Source organism: Charadrius vociferus, unplaced genomic scaffold (assembly GCF_000708025.1).
Source record: "Charadrius vociferus isolate BGI_N301 unplaced genomic scaffold, ASM70802v2 scaffold828, whole genome shotgun sequence".
Classification (NCBI taxonomy): domain Eukaryota; kingdom Metazoa; phylum Chordata; class Aves; order Charadriiformes; family Charadriidae; genus Charadrius; species Charadrius vociferus.
In genome coordinates this window covers 678,379-700,353 of record NW_009649708.1, presented here as the reverse complement: position 1 = coordinate 700,353, position 21,975 = coordinate 678,379, and the positions used below count along the sequence as shown (strand labels likewise).

General features: G+C 45.9%; 1 protein-coding gene across 1 annotated transcript in view; it reads left to right on the top strand.

The window, feature by feature from the left end:
- The window catches only part of NRG2 (neuregulin 2), a 63,293-nt gene that overhangs the window by 26,463 nt on the left and 14,855 nt on the right, over positions 1-21,975 (top strand). Inside the window, exons 4-5 of the mRNA XM_009890694.1 lie at positions 2,207-2,327; positions 13,300-13,358. Of these exons, the coding sequence (XP_009888996.1) occupies positions 2,207-2,327; positions 13,300-13,358 (180 nt within the window). The remainder of the gene's footprint in view (positions 1-2,206; positions 2,328-13,299; positions 13,359-21,975) is intronic.

Genomic DNA, 21,975 nt, shown 5'->3' with positions numbered 1-21,975 from the left:
CCTACAGAAGTTTGGGTATTTTCATATTTGAGGGTTTTTTTGCAAGGGCTTCTTTGATGGCTTGGTCAAATCATCGCCTGTTCTAACCCCAGCATACACTGTAGTATGTGTACGCTACTCAGCACATTTGGCTCCCAGCTGACAGGCATTACGTGCCCTAGGAGAGGAGCACCTATTTGGTGTCCCAGGGACATTTGCATTTTCAGTCTTTGGTGAAGTATTTGCCAGGTCTGGTTTGCAGAGTATTTTGGGACAACTTGCTCTGCCCTGGATAGCTGTGAAAAGACAACCCCAGAGGCACCCATTATTCAAGGCAAAGCTGTGCTTGGTGCACAACCCCAGCTCTGTCAGACAGTGGAAGGCGTTGACTTCCCTATGGAAACAGAAGACAATGGGGTTGGACAATGCATTGGTTCAAGCAATATGAACAGTAAGCTTGGCTCTGCCTTGAGCTGTGTGCAGGTAATGGAGTGGGCTGCTCCTGCCGTGCACAGCCTGATGAGCAAACTCCTCATTTGGAGAGGTGTGGATCACATGCAGTCAGGGATAGTCCTAAAAGCAAGAGAGCCGGAACCAGCTTGTTTGGTTGCTCATGTGCCAAGCATCACCCGAATGTGAGAAGCTTCATGGAATGCTGGGAGCACTCCTTTACCTGTGAGGGCCTGGATGTGCCCAGCAGGTGCTGGGCTGGAGCCTGAGCGTGAGAACAGAGCCCTTGGCTTTGGTGGTGTGGGCTGCAGCCGGAGGCAGCAGGGCAGGCACCTGCAGCAGCCTCTGAGCCTGCTGCAGAGGCGGGACAGGCACCAGGGCTGCCCGAGGTGTGGGGAGCAGCCCCGGCTCCCTCTGGGGCAGGCTCTGGCACGCTTCACTGCTTCTCCCAAGGTTCTGACTAGCTCCTGCCTGGGGCTCTGGCTCCAGCCTTCTTCCTCGAATCCTGTGTCAATGAGGTTTGCAGTCTGCAGCGACTGGTCTGAAGTCCCTAACCTCTCCATGAGGTTCGTTCATGCTTTGGAAAACAGAATAGAGGGGGGTATCTCCTCAGAAACCTCGAGTACAGCATAAAAGGCTTTGGAAAGTAGGTAGTAGCCACACTGCTGCGGATGTAACTGTGTTAGGGTATAAGCAAGGTGGGTAGTCCAGGAAGGGGGAATATCTTTAACGAGATTAAGTACTCGGTTGGCAGAAGCGGATGCTTTTGAGTGCCGAACCCTTCTTTCAGTTATTTGAAGATGGGTCTGCATTCCCCAAAGCTGGTCTGCTTTTGTAACTTGTACCAGTTGCTTTAACAAAAGGGTTTTCTCTTCCTAGAAGCCTTTGTCTTGCCTATGGAGACTCTCCATTTTGGTCTGTAAGTTTGTCTGAGTCATTCAGAGACAGGAATTGCAGTGAAATTCTGCAGAGTACCATCAGTTCTGTTTTCATACCTTAAATGGCTGGAAAGCTTTTCTTTGGAAAGAAATCTGAATTTGGAAAAGCATGTGTACCCCACGAAACTTGAGTCATGCTGGCTGCCTTACTCGTAGCACAGACCAGGGCTGACTGACTTCTACTGCTGAACTTCTCCTTGGTCTCTTGAGGTAGCCCCACTGCGGCATTAGAGAGAAATGCTCAGAAAGAGGAGGGGGGAGAGATGGAGCTGTTCTGGCTTATGGTGGACCTGTTCCAGGGACAAGGAGGGCACTCAGTTCTGGCTCTGAAAACTTGTTTCCTCCCAGAGATGTAGAGCAACGAAATGTCCCCTACAGCATCTCTGGGTCTTGGTCCAGTATCATGATGCAAATCAGGCCTCAGCAGCATGCCACCGTGACTCTGTGACTCTTTAGCACATGTTCTTCCTGACCTCCTGCCTGCCTGCTTGTGCAGGGTTGCATGCATGTGTAAGGGGAGGGCAAGGAGAGGCGGGAAAGAGGCACTTTTCCCTAAAGCTTGCCAAAAAGATGATCCTGTCCTGACACGCTGGCTGCTTAGAGGAAGGTGTGTCCTCAACTCCTCACTCACTTGGCCACTTTTGCTGGGAAAGGTCAAGTCGCAGCCCCAGAACCTGGAGAGGTAAAGGTGGGTTTGAAAGCACGGGCTGAGGTTTGTAGCTCTGGGGTTTTTAGTTTGGCAAATTAACTGCTTGAAAATCATCTAAGAAAACAGAATTGCCCAACAAAGGAAATAACAAGATATCCTTTTTGTGTGTGTGTTTTTTTTTCCCCTGCAGTAACCACAACTCTCTCCTCCTGGTCCGGGCATGCTAGAAAATGCAACGAAACAGCCAAGTCCTATTGTGTCAATGGTGGGGTATGCTACTACATCGAGGGGATTAATCAGCTGTCTTGCAAGTAAGTGAGTGTAGTTCTTGTGTCAATATGGAAATTACTTGGCTGGGGGAGAGGAAACCTCTGTGCAACTGCCATAGGAGGGGTAGCTCCAAAATCCTCCTGGCAATTGCAGTTTGAGCTGGGCAGGTTCAGAAAGGGAGACTAGAGGGGTGGGAGAGGAGGGTTCCTATATGCTTTTTTGTGTGAGTGCCACTATGCACTTTTCCTGACTCTTTCTCTAAGAATATGTTTGTCCTGGCTGTTTCCTTTCCCTTTCCTCCCTTCCTCCTCTGCAGCTTCAGGGAAGGTCGGGTCCCTTTTGCTCTCCCTGAGCTAGGTCAAAGCTCCACATCCCCCGCTGGCATGTCCTCCCCTCCAAGCATGGAGGCTTTCCCTGGTGCACAGCCACCTCCCTCCTCTGTGGCTGGAGGGGTCCCTTGCTGAGACCAGCTTCTTACCTCTCCTGTCTGCTCCCCATGGGCCCAGAAGTGGGTTTAGCACACAGCTTTTCACCATTCTGTGCCACTTTTTGGCAGGTTGTGGGTTGCTTATTTCTCCCCTTCAAATATTAAAACTTGCAAAAAAAACCCCAGGGAGGCATACTAAGTTATCCTTAAAATTAAATTTCTTGGAGAGTTTAAAGTGGGGCTGCATAGTCCAAGGGATGTGGAATGAGATGTGAGACCTTTTCACCTCTGGTTCAAACCTGTCACAGCCAGCACACCCAATAGCATCTCATAGCTCACCGTACAAGCCTAATGGGGACTGTGAATGAGAAGTGCACTCTGATTGCCAATGCTGGAGATGTAGGTACCCAAAGCACACCTGTACCTGGCCCCGGGCTCCTGCAGATTGAGCATGAGGTGGTGCCCTAGGAGTGCATTCGCTGAGCAGATGCAGTCAGTTCTGAGCTGATCTGGGGATCCAGGCATCACTGCGCCCAACTTGGAGAACCCCAGAGCTGACTGTTTTCTCCCTCCGGGGCCAAGAGACCTCTCTGTGGAGATGCGCAGCCAAAGGTATTTACATCTGTGGATGTCGACCTAGTACCACTGCTTCTACATGGTGTGATGCTCATTAGACACCTCAGCTCCTCAGGCCTTGAAGGACGCATCTGAACAGAACCATCACCCCTCCTGGAAGGGTTGTGAGCTGGATTATGCTTAGCACAACTCCTCCCTTCTCCCAGTACTCCTTTGTTTTGGCAGGGAGCAGTAGGAAAGACCATGTGAAAATGCATTCTGATGAGCCACTGTTCTCTCCCTTTCTAATGCCGGATCAGCTGTGGTGGGAAGGACATAGGATGAACAGCATCTTCCAGTTCTCCCAGACTTTCCCCTTCAGACACAAAAAGAGCTGGATAGGACAGAACCAGATGCTGTTGTCCTCCACGTTTCCCACGTGTGTGAAGTAAGAGCAACCCTTGTACACCAGAGACCTGTGCTTTAGGGTAGTTGTGTTTACCATTGGCTTCTTGGTGGCCCTGAAAGTTCATCTGGCCAGTGTTCCCCATAGGGAACATGGAGGGGAGCCCCAGTGTGATGAATCAACATCACAGCTGCTATTCTGGTGTAGCTGTAGCCCCAGGAAGCCCCAACAGTTCCAGTCTTTCCATGCTGGGGAGGGCTCAACCCTTGAAGCCTGCAGCAGTGTATGAATCAATATCTCTATCTGTAAGCAACATGGTGGTGCCAAAAGCATAGATCTCAAGGCTGTTTCTTTTGGGAAGAACTTTAATCCAGATCGAGACTTTTCAAATTGGATCAATTTCTAATTACAACAAGAGCTACCTGAACTCCTGCCTTATGTAGCTACAATGGTAAGGCTCCGTTTTTCCTAACGAAGGGTACATGTGATGGTTATCAAGTGTCTTCAGCAGGTAGACTGTTTTAACCAAAGTGAATCCAACCTTGCGAAGAAACAGTCTACCTTCAAACCAGGCTGCTATGATAGCTGATGAATAGAGGGGAAGCTCAGTGATGGATTCCATTAAGATTTTATGTGCCATATGAAACAGACCTAATTATTTCATATCATTTGAAAGCCTCAATTCCTTACTTGCAGATGGTAAAATGATTTCCTTTTCTGATGAGTCCCAAAATACCAATTGCTAAAACCAGATGGGAATTAAATGGGTGTCTATGGAAGGGCAGCAAAGTGTTAACCAAAAGGAGGTGCTTTGAAGATCTGCACTGTCACTATTCATCTGCCAGAAATGTTAACAGGAACCCAGGGGACCCAAGTGCCTTCTACATAGCACAGTAATTTCTGATCTTACTGCTTGAGGAGATATCTGGATGTTCATTCTTCTTGGGTGTTTTTATCATTAAATCATAGACTGAAGATAAGAAATCCTGTCTTTTGAAGTGGTATAATTTTAGAGTTTCTGGACTCCAGAAGGCAATAGTTAGTTATTGAGGAATGCAGAAACATTTGAACTGAACATAGTATTTCCCATAAAATGGCTTTCCCAATAACATGGACGGTTCTTGGGGAAGGCTGATGGTGGATAAATTGATTTCACATTTGCCTGCCTGCAAACAAGCAAAATGCTGAAATGTTTCAGGGCTGCCTCCTTGCACCAAGACAGGAGGCCTGCTGCCATGGTTTGTGAAACTTACAATGATACAGATCCAGAGGAGAAACTAGAGGAGGCAAAGATGCAGGCTTTGGCTTGCATTTCTGAACTCTCTAACATGGGAGCCAGCCTTGGTCTTCCAGCCACGCCATGCCTCTGAGACATGAGCATGGAGGAGATTGATAGGTGCTTCTGCACACAACTTCTTCAAATGCCTTGGAGATCAAACAAGAGCCGCGTGAGCATCTTGAGCCAGGAACAACATGTGTCCATGCGCTGTTCCCCCTTTGCTATTCTGATTATAGTCAACAGGGCCTTGGGGGGGTCTTCTGGCACTGTGTGCCAGCTTGCAGTCCTCCTTCACCGAGTGCTAAGGAGATTCTAGCACCCCGGTGCCCATGTGATGTTACCAGCCTTTCCAATACCAGCTATCAGAAAGCAGAATTTTAGAGTGTTCTTGTTCACTAACTGCCACCATCCTGTAATCAGCTTCTGGGGGTGGATTTCATTGTTTTCAGCTGTCCACGAGCCTTCCTGTAGATGTTACCCCTGGCATTCTGGAGCAAAAAGCACAGCTGGGTTCTCCAATGATTTCTTCTCCTGAAGAGGCTTATGCTTGGATTTGTTACAGATATGGCCTAAATTGGCCGCTGGCCTTTTATTATTATTTTTTAACAGGCTTCACAGAAACATGTTCCTCATGGTCTTTTAAATGCTGGGGAACAAACTGTTTGCCTGTAAACACACCTCCTCCCTCCCTTTTCAGTTCCTTTCAGTGAGACCTTGGACAATGCATTTTCTTCATCAGGGAAGAGGCCAGAATGGACTTGGAGCTGTTCCAGAAATTGTGTCTTTTTTGCATATTGAACTTGCATAATTTTGTCCGTATTTGAAGTAAATTCTACACACGGTAGTGTCAAAGGAAACCTGAACATGTTATAATCTGTGTTGTTATCCTGACTCTCAAACAGACCACCAGGAAGTTAGATGGGAGAAGTGTGATCTGCCTCAGATATTCTGCAAATTTTCAACATAAACCCATGAATGGACTGAGCCACACACATGCAGAATTGACTCAGCAGCCTTAGCAAAATAAAAAGCTCCAGGCTGATGTTAACAGGAAGAATTCTCGACCCTTCTCCAGACCATTTTGCTTGGAGAGGCTTTATGAGTTGGTCTGGTTTCTCACCATAACTGTAGGGAAGTGGTGAGTCTGAGTAAAGCAAATTCTGGTGCTTGCCAAAGGGATGCACACAAGTAAGTCTCAAGACCTTGAACTGGGCTGGGACACAGAAGAGTGGTGGCTGGTTTGTTGTGTCCGGCTGAACGTAGTGTTTGGGATGTCTAGCAGCCTCTGGTCTTGGTTCTGCCTCTGTCCGGGAGACCACTGGGTTCTTGGCACAACTTAGAGCAGTTTGAGGCTGGGTGCCATGCCCCACAGGGTTGTGCTAGTGTGTGTATCACAGCAGAAATACTCTTTTTCCCAGTTAGGTCTTGGGGTCTTCCCAGGCAAAGAAAGAAACGAAGCCAAGTCTCTTCACTGCACAGTCCTTCTCTGCCCGCTTAAATGCGCTTCATGACTTTTTTGTGTGGTTGATGTAAATCAAAGCGGCTGGTACCCTGGGGCAGGATCTTCCTAAATTGCATGGGATGAGAAGACTTAAAGAACTTAAAGAACAACACCCCCCATCATGTTGGACTGGTTGTGCTTGGAAGAGTCAGGCTAAAGGATTTACAAATGCTAACAGATGAACAGACTCTCTGGGTTTGGGCTGACAGCATTGCGTTACGTGAAAGAGGTCAGAAGCCTGGAGGACCTTGGACAAAAAGTGAAGTCAAGGAGAGAATAAAAAACAAAACAAAGCAAAAAAGATCAATTCATTTTTAAACTAGTTGATGTATGCAAATTACCAAATTACAAAATTACATATTCACTTCCTAGAAGCTTACCTCCTCCATGTGTATTGGTTCCTGCAGATTTTCCCAGGAAAGGGGAAAGATCATTCTGAAGGGTTAGCCACATTGCCAGCTCCCCTGTGCTTTTCCAGAGCACTATTCAAAGTGGGCGAACATCAGGTTGATCTTGTATGGCCATAGTCCTCCTTGCAGCACAGCTTGCTCAGCTCCCCTGTGGCATCAGGAGCTCTGCCATCCCTCCCAATGACTCTACTGATTTGGTCAGCAGAAGTTGCACATTGCACAACCACAAATATGTCACTTTGCCATGGATATATGAGCAGTTTTGTGGGGAGGTGTTGCAACGGCCTCGGAAATGAAGTTCACCTAGGGGTGAAAATCTCCACATCCTATTCCAAATCTCCTGAACCAGCCAGGAATCGTTCATTGGGTTTTGCATGCTGTTTATCCTGAGTGATGAGATCAGGTACCTTTTTGGGTACAAGTGGCCTGTCTATGCATCCTTTTTAATACACGTATAACTATAGCAGACACTTGAGAACCATCAGAGTGTGGAAGCTGATCCTGCAACAGCGAGGTTCGGTGAAGACAACAGCACAGATCCTGCTGAGCTCCCACAGCTCAGTTGGAGCTGCTTGGTTGTCTTCACGGAGCCCAGAAGTGGGTGTCCTTATGGTTTGGACTCTACTATACAGCAAACATGCCTTGATTAGATGCTCTGGATAAGGCCTCTGCATTTATTCTGGTTGCTTTCTCTTCTTCCCATCAGCAATTTTGTGGAGTCCAGCCTTTTGCGGCTTTCCAGAGCCTGATCATCTGGGACTGGTCAGGGGACAATGACAGAACTGTCTTCTTTTTCAGCCCTTCGCACAAGCAACATGCTTGAAACATTACTCCATTATCTTATATCAGTGCATTGTGTCTTTCTGCTACAGCTTCTCCTTATCCCGTTATTCTGAAGCACCTGCTCGTTCACATTCTTCCGTAACATGGATTGCACTATGAGAGCTACTGAATTTGGCATACTTTAATTAAGATCAGGAGGAGCAAAGGAAATATGCCAACCCTTGCAAGATTTAGATCAACAGCTGGGCAGAAGAAGCTTTGCTTCCAGCAGGAACATTATGATAATGATGTTATTAATTAATAGTAGCAAATAATAATTAACAATAATTATTGCTCTGCCACGATACAGGTCAAAAGGTCAAAGTTTTTCAATTTTCATAAATAATTGCTCTGCAAGCGACATAGAAATGGGTCATTCAAGCCATTTTGGTTTGTACTTTTTGAGATGCTTTATTTGACTCATCATCTTACTGCATTTTTTTTAACCATGCAAATATTTAGCTGCAATTCATCCCAAAGCCAAGAGCAGAACTTTGTTGATGTTTTCGAAATGGGGTAAAAAAAAAAGTCTTAAGGAATTGGTCAAAATTGAAAGAATTGGGCATTTTCCAGCAACAACAGAATCTAGACAGCAAAGTCGCTGACCAGTTTTATCAATGGCATTTGCAAGTAGCAAATTTTCAGATGTGGCAATTTTTTTAAAATTTTCATGCATCTGGTTAGGCACAGATGGATGGAGTTAAGCAAGGGCAGTCTTGGGGGTTCTCCCCACAGGCTAGAGAGGGGACATGGTGCTGTCTGCAAGAGGTTCGTGCAGTCTTGTACTTCCCCAAGACCATTCCTACAGACACAGCTTTGTCTACTTCCCTTGGCCTTTGAGGAGAGACATGATGGGCCTCTGTGACACCAGTGAGTGGACCAGGAAGTCCAAAGGTAGTATTTGCAGGAATAGTTCACTGTCTATGTAGTCCCTGCAAGAGCTTTCAAAAGGAGGAAGGCCTCAATTTTTCTGGGATAGCCAGCCAAAACCTTCTTGACTAGGGTCAAATGTGCGGGAAGAAGGATACCATGATCAAAGACCATCTTGTAGTTCTTGACCTTAGTGAGCCTTAACTTTCAGGTATGTCCCTCGGGCCATATGCTTGGCCACTGAAGAAGAGCTGCCCAGAAGCCCTTACACAGGCAGCAGATTCTGCATGTGGAAGGGGTGCTTTCCATTGCTTTTCCTGTCCAGACTGGTAGACTAATGTGCCATGCACGCTGGAAATTCCTTTCCTAGAAGTCGCATCTGGAGCCGTAGTAATAAATAACAAATCACCCTCACCAGCCTAGAAGTATGAGACAGCTGAAAAAAAAAAAAAAAAAAAAAGGAACCATGAGGACTGCATGCTTTCAAAGGTTGCCTGGTCATTGTTGTTGCCGGCAGCCTTGCTTATGAGGAGGCGAGACCTGGGATGCCAGAGTGGCACGTGTGTCTTGACAGCTTGTATGCTAGCTTGGGAATGTGACAGAAGGTGCTTATGTTCATGAGGGCTTCTTTTCTGTCACTTTTCCCAGTGCTGATTCACTAGTAACTAAAGATGAAAAGCCTGAGCTGTCCTAGACACAGAGAAAACAGTTATCATCTACTGCCTTCTGTCTAGAAAGCTCTTCTCCCCACCCACGCTAGGCTGACTGGAGAGATCTGAAGATGGGCTATATGGTAGCTGTCATGAAATCAAAGCTTCTTTGACTCTTTTCTGTTTTGCTTTTTCACTTCTCACCAATTTCTTTCTCTGGGTTTTTATTTCCTTCTACCAGTTTTCATGTAATTTTCAGGCTTTTCTTAATGGCATGCAGCTTCAGACACACTGAAGTTCCAGCCTTGGCGATCCTCTTGAGCATGAGTGCCTGAGACAGTTTTAGCTCCTTTCAAAGTGCCCCTTTTTGAGGTGGGTAGGACATTTGTTTCTCAGCAGCACCCTTGAGGCCCTTTGGTGTGCTCATAACATACATGGAATCTCAGATCCCAGGCAGCACATTGCAAGATAAACTGGATACCCTTGAAGACTCTGTGAATAAATTCATGACTCTATCAGTGGTGATGAATAAACTTCAAACAGCATTGGGAAGACACCTTCTATATTGGATGTCTAGTTCAAACCCCAGTGCAATCTCTTAAAGGTTTCTCCAAAGCCATGCTTCCCTGGGGCTGTCCTTGTGAGTCTGTATGACCCCGCTGTCTCAGGTTTGTGCTCTTTGATTGCCAACAGGGCATCTTCTTCAATCTGCTTCCCAGCAGCAGCTTCCTCTGCTTCATCACGGGGAAGGTTGACAGGCCTCATGTCTTATGGTAACCCCTTGGGCTGGGCTTTCCTTGGGAGCTGGCTGGGCTCCCTGGTATTGAAATTACATTACTGGTATTTCTCCCTCTCCTGTGCTTCAAGATGAATGTCCAAGAATGAGAAAGGAGAGTGAATTTTTCAGAGATATTAGCCTGACCAGGGAGTCAAATTTGCAGATTTAAAAGTGACTTGGATACTGAGAAACTTAAGTGTATGACTAGGGAGTTCAGTGAAGCCTCATGCAGAGCCATGCCCTGAAGTTGTCCCCAAGCAGTTTGGGGTGCACAAATAGCCCATCATACTCCTACATGGAGTTGTTAGCACAGGCCCCAAAAACCAGATGCTCTGTAGCATGGAAATAGGTTTGGTCATGGGCAGTGAGGATACACCAGCTTTTTCGTTCAGTGCAGACCTACCAAAACTGCAGTGAAAACGAGCAAGAAATCAAGCGCCAAGTCCATATCAGTCATGCAGGGCCTTCCAAAGTTTTCTTCTGTGAGAGGGACAGCAGGTGAAATGTCCCCTGGACATGGGGCACCCTGCCTTGGAGAACTGGGAAATGCATTCTTCAGCAGAAAGATGGACAGGTTTGGACCTGTGGAGGTGTTGAGGTGGAGAAGGGCAGTAGATGGGATGGAGAGATTATGCAGCCTTTTATTTGCTATATCTTCTCCTTGAATCATGCTGGATTCAGATGTTTATCTGCAGGTCCCCTGTTGGGATCCAGTATCCAGTACTGAGGAACAGGCTACCTCTGGAGTACCAGCAGGTTGTCCCACAGGCAGATGGCCTCCTTTAGGAGCCTATGGCAGTAGTGTATCAGTGTGACAGCAAATGCCTAAGCCTTCCCCCTGGGAGTGTTAATGCAGGTCTCCAGGCAGAGATTACATGTCTATGTACTGGGCGAATGGCAGCAGCCATGTCCATCTCCACACCTCAGAGATCTTTATATCTTGTCCTGCCCTGTGCCCAGCCACCTGGTGCTTCCTCAAGTCCTTCCCCAGACCTTAGCTCACTCTCACCTCTCCCATATGGAGAGGAGCCCTCCAGCTTGGAGAAGTCTGCATCTTGCAAGCCCGACAGATGCACTGCTGTATCCTTGGTTTGTATAGCTGGTGTGGCTGCTGAGAGCCCCTAGCACTCCCTCACATGTCGTGATTCCCACCTGCTGGCCCAGATCAGTCTATGTCCATGATCAGGGACAACTATTATAAAACAAGGTTTTCTGGTCATAATGAATAGGGAAGACTACTCTAATTTCTACCTCTTCCCCCCAAGGGAACGAAATAGTTGCTGAAAAAAAACCTGTCTGTGTTCCCTTAAGCAAGTAGAGGGAAGCAGGAATTCATCTCTCTTCTTGACTTTTTTTTATTGCCACTGGGGTTGCATGTCTGTAACATGCCATCTAAACATAAATCTGTCAAGAACAATAAATGTTGCCATAGCCCTTGAGCAACAGTACAGAACTGATCTGCCAACAGGCTTTGGAGCTACAAAGCTTTGGTCATGTTAAACATCAAAACCTTCCTCATCCCCTCCACTATGTCCGCAGACTGGGACCAGGCATTAGCATACTTTTGAAAGGCATGTAAGGTTCAGATCTGCACTGCCCATGCAGGGATAGCAGTGAGCTCATGGGACCTGGACCTGCTCTGCTCCAACCCACCATATGTGCAGGTTGGGACCAGTCGTCCGACACTGTGCCCAGGCTGCTCCAGCTGCTTGCTGTCCTTCGCAGTGAACCAGCAGGGAGCTAAACCACTGACCTCAGGCTCGGGCCTCTGGTCCACATCCTTTTTCCTGAGGTGTCTTTCATTCCCTTCTTCACTGACCAGCTGGGGCCTGCTTAACAATGAGGGGCAGTGTGATCTTGTGGGTGACATCTGAGAGCAAGGAGGGTCTGACATGTATGAGGCACAGAGCCTGCAGCCCCGCTTACCCTGGGAAGTTGGAAAGCAGATGTTAAGATGCTAGCTATAATGATGAAACCCTCTGAAGCTCAGAGGAGGGAGAGGTCAGTTGGGGATAGGGGGAGTTGTGGGACAGACAGGTAAGAGCTGGGACTTCAAGAAAGCTTTGAGGGAGACCAGAAGAAAAGATGTGAAGTGAAGGAGAGAGATAAGTGCCTAGGGAAGAGGCATTTGACCACCCACAGCTGAGCTCCCTTTGCTTCCCAGGTTCACCCACAGCTGCGGTGGATCACAGAGCAGAGTGTGCAGGTGCTGCTGCACCGTGCATGGTTCAGAAGCTCCTGCTGTACCCATGCCCACGTCCCTGTGCTCCCCAAAGCAGGCTCAGCCTGGGAGCTGCTCGGAGGAGCTTACTCATGAGCTGGTGCACGTGTCTGGTGGCCCTCATCCACAGGGTGCCATTGCTGCCACTGCAGCATCATGCTAAGGTATAACTGGTGCCCCATGAGCTGGCTCATCATGGCCCATCACGTAACGTTGGTTGGAAGAGCCTCGCAGTTGGGCAGCATGTAAGACCTGTTCGGTTCAGCTTTCTTCTCTGTCCCTTTCTCTCTGTTAACACAGAGACTCTGCACATGCTTTCTCTCTAACCGCAACGTAACCCTGTGGGTACTTCTGGGGTAAGAACGGGAAGATGCTTGCTGCACACAATGCTCGCTGTCACCTGAGCAGCTGCTCACCGCTGTGGTGCCTCTTGCCAGTCTTGTCTAGATAGCAGCTCCAAGGAGAGTCTCTGAAAGTAGCATCCAGCCCATCTCGCTCTTCCTGCCAGCTGGTGCTTCTAGCAGGTGAGAAGGAAGGAGGCAGGCAGAGGAGGAAAGGAGGGGTTTGGTTGGCTGCTTGAAGACCCAGGCCAAAAATAGAGCTGGAATCCTTACGTTGCAGGTTCCTGGTTAAAGCAAAGCAAAGAGTAAATAAGCGTGTAAAGCCTTTATTTTTCCATTCATCACAATGCACTTTTTATTTTTGACCTTAGCCTCAAGAATGGTGCCAGACATGTTCTGTGATTTCTCCCCTTTTCCCCTCCAGATGTCCAAACGGATTCTTCGGACAGAGATGTTTGGAGAAACTGCCTTTGCGATTGTACATGCCAGATCCTAAGCAAAGTATGTTTGAAGACAAAAAATGCACCACACTACTTAAAACCTCCCGGGCACAGCGGTGGATGTAGAGTGGTCTAGTCAGGGATGGCTCTTGGTGTCAGCTTTGGGCTAGGGCTTAGGGATGCAGGTAAGGGTGAAGGCTGAGAGCAAATCGACAGGAGTCATGGAAGGGATCAGAAGGGGCCTCAGTTTGGTCTGTTTGGGTGTCATTTTGCTATCTTGTTTCTCTCTTTCTGGTTTTCTTTCTTCCGGTAGGTGTCCGATCGAATTCACAGGAGACCGATGTCAGCATTTCGCAATGGTCAGCTTCTCCAGTATGTCTCTTTCTACTTCTCTCTCTCCCTGGTTATTGTAGCTCTGTGTTGTGTCCTTAAAGCAGGTTCTTCTGTTCTCCAAGAGCCCTCTTCCTGTCTTGTGCACTCCCAGCTCTGCTTGGCCATAAGAGGAGCTGTGATCGTGTCCAAGAGGAGAATCGGGGCTCTTGTCTCCTCATTTGTTAGAATGGGTTCTGCTTTCATTTCTGATTGAACTTAATGTTGCTTGCTCTTTTCATGCAAAATGCAAATAAGGCTCAAGGTTATGTGGTGTGCTGTGTGAGAACAGTCTGTGTGATAAGCTGCATCTGCTAGCATTACCATCTCAAGTTGGACTATGTTGCGCAGTGCAAGAGATGTACATTTTCCGAGGGCTCTTGCGAAGGGGGTGTGTGAGTCTCTCTGTACCAACTGAGGAAATCACAGCGAGTGCTGTAATGACATTTCTTCCCAAGCTGAGGTTGCATTTCTGTTTCCAGAAGCTAAACCAAGCATCAGCTGCTGTTCAGGTGAGATGGTTGGAGGCTGGCTAGGAGTCAGGTCCTGAAGCACTCCCAGAGGGCTGGACAGGGCACACGTGCACGCCTGCAGCCCCAGAAGTCTCACTGGTGGCTGCCGCTCTCTCAGGGCATGCCACACCTCAGCGCCATGCAGGTTACAGGCTAAATCTGCCGGCTCAGCTTCTCAGACTATGTCCCTCCTGGGCACAGGGATGTTCCTGTTTCTCCTAGGGGTTTGGGCAGACTTGCAATGTGTGGTTGTATCTAACTGCAGTGACCAATCCTTTAACCTCTTATTCAGTGGGTGTAAATACCCTACAGCCCTTCCACTTAGCGCTTCCCATTTTCTAGTTTCCAGTTCCTATAGGCTCTAGGTCTCCAGAGATGCCTCGCTTATAGACATCATTATCTTGTTTTGTTCAAGGCAGATAATTTTTCCAGGTTTATATTCAGACAGTGTCGGCATCAGTGGGATCCTGGTCTGGGTAAGGAGTGGCCTAAAAGGAGGCACAGTCACAGCAAAGGACAACAGCCGCAGTGACCCTTTGTGTCCATCCTGCCTCCGAGCTGGCCATCTGGACCACCACAAACAGCAGTTTTAAAAAAGAGGCTTTTTAAAAAGAGCCACAAAAGACGCTTTAATTAGTGGCAACCAGAAGAGAAATGCCTCTGCATGATGACTCCTTGATTGCCAGTACTCCCTCTCCCATCAGTCTGTGAGAAATCCTGCCGTCTTCATCCTTAACTGGCAATAGCAGGAGTCTCATTAGTATGTGCTAATAGGTGGCAAGTGCTCGCATTGTACTCCCTTCTACAGAGTATGCAGATAAGATGCAAATGGGCCTTGTGAGACCCTGGGGACAGCTTGATATTTTTACATTGCCTTTTGTTTCAAATTGGCTTCCAAAGTGGAACCATCCATTGATGTATTCTTTCAGACAAAAACACCCAAGTAAGCTCTTCTTAAAATGAAACGTAAAAAAAAAAAAGTCCTGTTTGGATCTTTCACCTGATACAAAAGGGTTTCCTTTCCACTTGTAAGACCATGGTGACAGGGACCACGGCTACAGTCAACAGTGGGATACTCACTGGGTAAAGCTGATTTGTAGCATGTTTCACGAGGTGGTGTCCAACAGGCTTAAACATTATTGCTACCATGCTGCAAAACCAAAACAGGGGTGAAAATAAGTTTTATGTCAGGAAAATGCCTTTTCAGAACATTAATGGCAAGAGTAAACAGCGTGTGTTTTTTCCCCAGCCTGCAGAATCCAACTTTTTATAGGAATGAGATTTAACTTTAACCAACTTTAAAACCGACACATGTACATTTCCTTACCTCAATTCTGCTTTAACCACAGGATAATAAGGTAAAAACAGCTTAACAATCCAGGTTACCTGTCTGAACTTGGATAAAAATCATCTAAGAAGGTGATTCATATGTGGTTATAGCTATTTTCACTTTCAGGTCACAGTTGGGTAATATACGTAGCAGCAACACTACAGAAAAGCATGAACTGAATTTGCCATTCTTCTGAGTAGGAAAGGCATTTCACTTGGGTCAGGACTGTGCAAATGCTTACTTTCTACTTTAATCAATAATTAGGGCACAGTAGAAGTTGCTGTTGCTCTGTAATTCACTCAGTGCTTCATCCTATGTGGGATCTGACAGGTCAAAAGCTGAAACAGATTAAATGAGGTTCAGGCATTTCCACTGGAAATAAAATAGCTCTGTCTTGATTCATGTTTTGAGAACATTGCCAGCACTTGACAGATACTTAAATAGTAAATAGTGACACCCACACTGCTGTTGTTTTAAATGCATTTGGGGTATTTTAATTTTTCAGGCCTAGATCAGAGCCTTCTGATTCCTTAACATAAACATAAATATTACGATATGACTTTTAGTAGGTATATCCCAGGGCTGAGCAAGAGTCTCTGCAGAGTGAACTAGATTTAAGATGCTGTTCTGAAAAGATCCTTTGCTGAATTTGGGCCAGAGATGGAGATGATGCAGCATCCCAGCATCATGCCAGATGTTGTGTATCTTCCTTTGGGGAGCAGCTTCCTATCTCACCAGTTTAAACCTGTGTTCAGGTTTTGCGCAGGTAAAACGCCCCGTGTTTTGTTGGAGTTCAGTCTGTCTCTGTCGATTTGACAGGTAGCTCTGGAGGATTGGTTTTCTCTGATTGTCCAAAATACCTGCTAGACCGCTGCAATTATGAAGATGAAAATCAGATGTATGTAGATAGATTTTCTCGCACGTGATGTTTCTTTATGTTGCTGTTACAACCATATGGCCAAGCGCCTACTGCCAGACACTCTGGTTATATACCCTACTGCTAGAGAATGAAGAGGGAATGTTAAAGATGGAGGGTTTTCTACGCCATGCTCACACTGTTGCTATTTTCTAACAGATTGGTACAGAGGAACTCACTAGGAGTTGTATGACTGGCCTAGCTCGGAGACCTCCCAGTCTGTCCCGGCTCAGCCCTTGTTTGAATGAATAACATTTGCTTTTGGTAGGATATTGCAACAGCAGAATTCAAGCGAGTATCTCAGCGGTTGTTTCCTGTCTGCTTATAAGGAATTTACATTTTATTTTGCTTGCGTTGTAATGCAAATGTAATGGGAAATGTGCTGAGATACTGTAGAAAAAAAAAGCGAAGTGTGCTAAAACAGCTACTTATCTGAGAAAATGGATGCATAGTGCAAACAGAGAGCTTTGCTCTGGCTTATAAAGGTGCCGCTTCTGTGGTACCTGACTGTGTCAGCTCTCTAAGCCTGCCATTACACGAAGCCTGCATTAGTCTAAGCCACCCTGAGTGTCTGTTTTCTAGCAAGGTTCGTACCATAAGGAGATCTAAGGCAGCAGGTTTATTTAGCACAGCAGTGGCTAGGTATGCGTAGGCAGTTGGCTACCAACAGTCAGCAAATGGACAACAACCTGCTAAGCAGCAGCAGCATGGATGAGGGCCTTTGAGACGCTGGCATGTTGTAATCCCACATTCAGTAAGTATGGGCAAAGTCTCACAGGGAAAGTTACAAGCTTTATCCTCTTTATCATGGGTCAATTTTAGGACAGTCTGAGAGATGGCTTTCCCACATTTATCGAAACAGAAAACCTACCAAAAGAAGGAAGGAGAGATGTCAGAGTGAACAACTGCACATTCAGTGAGATTAAAATAGTCAAAAGGTACATGTCTGAGAAGAAAAAGATGTCCAAACTTAAGATGTGCTGACTTAAGCCTTAGATCCCTTTTGTCTGTATGAACTTTCACTGATCCCAGTTGGTCTCTGTGCACGCTCCTCCATCCACCCATAAGGAATTGGCTGATGGATCAAGGTTAGAAGATCATGTTGTCTAGGCTTTAGCTAACCTGTAAGAGGAAAGCCTTACAGAGGCTGAACAATATAACTGAGGGACATTAAAGAAACATTTGAAGCAGTTTTAATTTAGACTGAAGGAGAATTAATGGCAGTGAACAGAGGGACAGTGATTGTCTGCAATTACTATATAAAACAGAGGAATATAGAGAACTATTTCCATGGGTGATGAGTCATTATATCATCTTGCTAAAATGTTTTCCACATCAAGGTCTTCATATTTCTGTGTCTCCATACGATTATAGTTGGAGATATAATTAATATATATTCTGCATTGTACATATGATGGTAAAATCATATCATCTGCTAGTTTCAGGAGTTAGATCTTGCAGTTATGATGGAACTCTGATGAAACCAGAGGGCTGGGAGACTAACTCCAAAACGTGACCTAAAGCAGGAATCCTCCCTGCCCCTGGCCACAGGGAATGCAGTGTGCAGGCAAGGAGAACCCAGCTGTACTAGCAGTCTGAGTTCACGTCATGCACTCATCTTCTGACCCCTGTTCTCCCTGGCCCCCTCTTTGCAGCAATAGTGCAGCCAGACCTTCATTATTTTTTCACTGGGCTTTTAGACATCTGTGTTAGAGGTTTGAGTCCAAATTCGTGAAGGTTCCCTTCATAGTCACTGCAGAGGTTTCGGCACCCAAGGATGAGCATTTGGCTAATTGAACTCCAGTGTTGCCATCAGGATGAGGTGTCTCATCTTCCACAGGTGCTGAGGGTGATGAGTACAAGCTCATAGGTTTAGCTGTGAGATGTCTCTCCTGGAGCCCTGGAACAGGTACTTGCAGAGTCACCGATCACAGCTGTCTCTGGCTGGCTGTCCATGCACTAATGAGAACAGAAGTTTAACACATCAAACTGTTCATCCACAGGCTGAATTAATCCATGGCACTATTATCTGGGCACTCTTTTGCTTTTGCAGTCAGATCTTCAGCTCTGCTGGCACACATGGGTGAAAAGTTCAGCAGTATCACAAAAGAGTAAGGAAGTCTTTCTAACATGAGAGCTTCTGACGGGTACTGGAGACTCACCCAATTGACAGCTGTCTCCTGGGTCCAGCCTCATAGGCACAACTATGTATTCCAGCTCTTTCCAGAAGACGGAGGCATGTCCAAAAATCATCCTTCCTTTTAAGAAACTTTGTCTTTTTAAGGCTGTGCTGGCACCTGTATTTCATAGCTGCCTGTTCTACATCAGGTCAAGATCTAACTCTATCTTTTATCTTCTTCAAGAAACTTTTCAGGTCTTTGTAAAGCCCTGCTGGAAGTTTACTAATAAATTGCCTGGCTGGTTGTAAAGGTTTTGTAAAACATATTGGCAGCTATTTCACTCCTGGTGGGGCCAAGATACTGAAGGTTAAACATTGTGAGCGGGAACATTAATACCTCGCCTAAGTCTGCACATTTGGATACTTTCCACTTGTGATTTATGGAACAATTTAGGAATTTGGGATGAAGTTTTATGTTTATATTTGTCTCTTGTCTGTGGAATCTGAAATTTCGTCTTAACTTTGCTATTTATTCATCTCCCAAAATAATTGTCACTGATCTGGAGGACAAATGTCATACCATTCATCTTCTTGTTTAGTGAAACATTTTCATTTCTGCTTTGTGACCTAATTAAACTTGAAGTCTGTAGCCTGCCTGTGAACATCCCGGAATAAAGCTGACATTCATATACAATGTAATCTAGCATATTCTCCATTTTTACTCCATATTCCATTCTTGGTTTCTTTACAAATTGAGTTTCAATTCATAATTGGAGTCTTCCTACTGGTCTGCTTTGGAAGTACAGAGCAGCATTTTCTCTATCCATTGGGAGAGCAGACTTTCTCTTCAACTTTGGGCTCCCTTAAGAGTCTGTTACTCAGGCATCAAATCCCATTTTTGAAGGGAGAAAGACAGCTACTCTTGTTGCATGTTACTTGGTGTAGTCATCTGGAAACACAGAAGAGAAGAACTTGAGCTGAGAAATCAGTCTTGCAGTCACAGGCTGTCTTGGTCAATTCTGCTTGCAGTGGACGCTGGTATGAAAGCGTATCCTGAGTTCCAGCTTGATATGTCTCCCAGGGCTGTAGACATTGAAAGTTTAGTGTCATGGGTCTGGCTCCTGATCAATTTGCTGTGTGGCAGGACATTTCGCTTTCTTAGGCATTACATATCCCTTCCAACAACAGGTGACAAGTATGGGTATTTCCAAGATAAGAACCACCATCTGTTCTTGAGCATGCACCGCACCGTCACTGGGTGTGATCTGTGTAATGATCTCAGCAGCATGATTCTGCCCTACCATAACACATTTCCTGCAGGTTGGATGTCTGGGTCTTTCCATCAGTCATTCCTTCCAAGGAAATTGCTTTCATAGAGCCTTTCCAGCCGGAAAAGCGTGAACTGTTTCTACCTGCAGTGTTTGTATCAGACTATCTGGGCAGTGGCACACAAACTGGGTCTAATGCTGATGACTAAACTTGTCATGGAAGCAGAGCAGTGTAGGTTTATCGGGGGAGAGGCTTTTTTTTTTTTTTCTGAGGGATGGTCCCATTCACTCTGAAGACACCAGGCTGCAGCCGGAGGAGTGGTCGGAGGTCATCACACTGACATGTAAAAGTGACCCTTCTTGACAGGTGGGTTTTGGACACTTGCTCCTCACACTGAGGTGGAGTGTCCCCATGAGCAGAGAGATAAATGAACCACTTCAAGCTCTTCTGGAAAGGTCTGGATCTGAATTTCAGCTTCTCTGTTCACTTCGCTTCAATTCAGCAGTAGTTTCCTACCTGTCAATTGTGATATAAAAATGATAAGCAGAAGAATGCTTCTTTTTTATACCTACCTTTCTGTTTCTACCTCTTACTCATCTGAACCCTAAAACAATATTTAGCAGCATTTTAAATTCCACAAACATTCTACAGCTTCCTTTCAATGACATGGTAACTGCCGACCACCTAATTACACAGTGATGACTACACTGTGGTGTGGCTGGGTAATTACAGGGCACTTGTGGTTTATCGTAACAGGGTTATTCCTGTCCCCTGGACAGCAGAACAGGTTACCCTTTGGGATCTCCTGAAGTTAACTGCATGATAATCCACAGCAGCTTGCTAATACTCTGTAGTCATGTATCTGGACTCTTGAGACCTACTAAATTTTTGGTTTTGTTGATACAGTACTGGACAAGATAAATGGCTCCGCTAAGTGGCTATGGAAAGTTTGAAGACTTTCTGTACTTGGAGATCCCGTGTACTGCCCAGCCCTTAACATGACCATAGTGTCCTCTGTCCCCCAGCATCACGGGACTGTCTTGCATTGCTCCCTGTACCCCATGGGGGAAGTCTGGACCAGGGCGCTGCAAGTATTACTCCTGTCAGTACAATTTATTATCAATAGTCTGTCCTGCTGGTCCTCAGATGTTAATTCCCCACTTTGTTTCATGCCTTGAAGCATGTTTTGTGACCCAGATGCTCTGGGGGACCCAAGCGTGTTTGGGGGGAATAATGCATGCAGTAACTAAACATCTTAACAACGTTCTTGGGCAACCTGAAGTCCACATGAGCACAGGCCCAGTTTTCACAGCTGTTTGCTAAGGCTTTTATTCTTCTTAATCATCCTATGAATCTGCAATACAGTGAGAGACATCTTGTCTTGAGGTATTACTCCTATAAGGATATTTTAGATTAAATGTTTTTGTCTGATCATCTTTTAAAACAGGTAAAATCCATTATAGAGAAAAACATAGTCAAGAAGTCACTGCATATCAAGTAAGTGTAGGACTTTGTCTTCTGTCCAATGATGAGAGAAAAATCCACCACAAAATTTGTGACAGTGAGTCCACAGAGTACCCACCCTGCTGGTAGCACCTAAATCCAACCGATTTTCTTCTTTCTGTTCACTTCAGCTGAATTTTTTCAAAACCTTTGGGATACTTGAGTGTAAGGTCCATGCATCACAACTCTTCAGCAAGTCCTGCTTTGAACAGCTGAGTGGTACCAACCTGAATCCCATGCAGATGTGCTGCAGCTGAGACAGAGATTGTAAAAATGAAACATTTTTGTCATCTTTTTCATATTTTTTCCCTTTTCCCTCCCTCAACTCTCCCACACTCACTGCCTTTCTGTTGAACAGCCTTCTGTCATACACACAGTAGTTAGGTATTTGAACATTTCCAAACTACTAGTCCAGTCTCCTTTGGGATCAACACAGAAGAGCCTAGCTTAGCTTTTAGAAATAACCGAAACACTGCAAGCATTAAAGAGGCCAGTAGATACTGTCTCCTTAACACTGATGGCTGCATTAGGAAGAATGGTTTCTAAAGTCCAGCATTTTCAGAAAGGTTCAGCATTTGGAATGAGATTTTCCAAAATACATGTCCCTGCTTCAAATAGTTTGGGGAGTCTCACAGCAGTTCAGGGTGCTCAGCCCTAGCTCCATGCCTTGACCAGGGAGCACGCGTAGAGTTTGGACAGAAGGTTGATGATGTGATTAAAAATAATACACCCATTTCCTCAGCCTAGAGCTACAGTCTCAGTGCTGTCTCACTGTAATTTATTTGTGTAGTACTCTCTGGATGTATTGCTTCCAATGGAGCTTGTCCGGTGGGAGTTGGAGAGTACTGTTGCGCTCCTGGCATGTATCAGTTTGTCTCTAAGATGGGATTCATCCATTTAATCTTAGCTATCCCAAAGGCTCCCTCTGCCACAAGCCTGGGATACAGTACACCTCCCCATTGCAACCACCT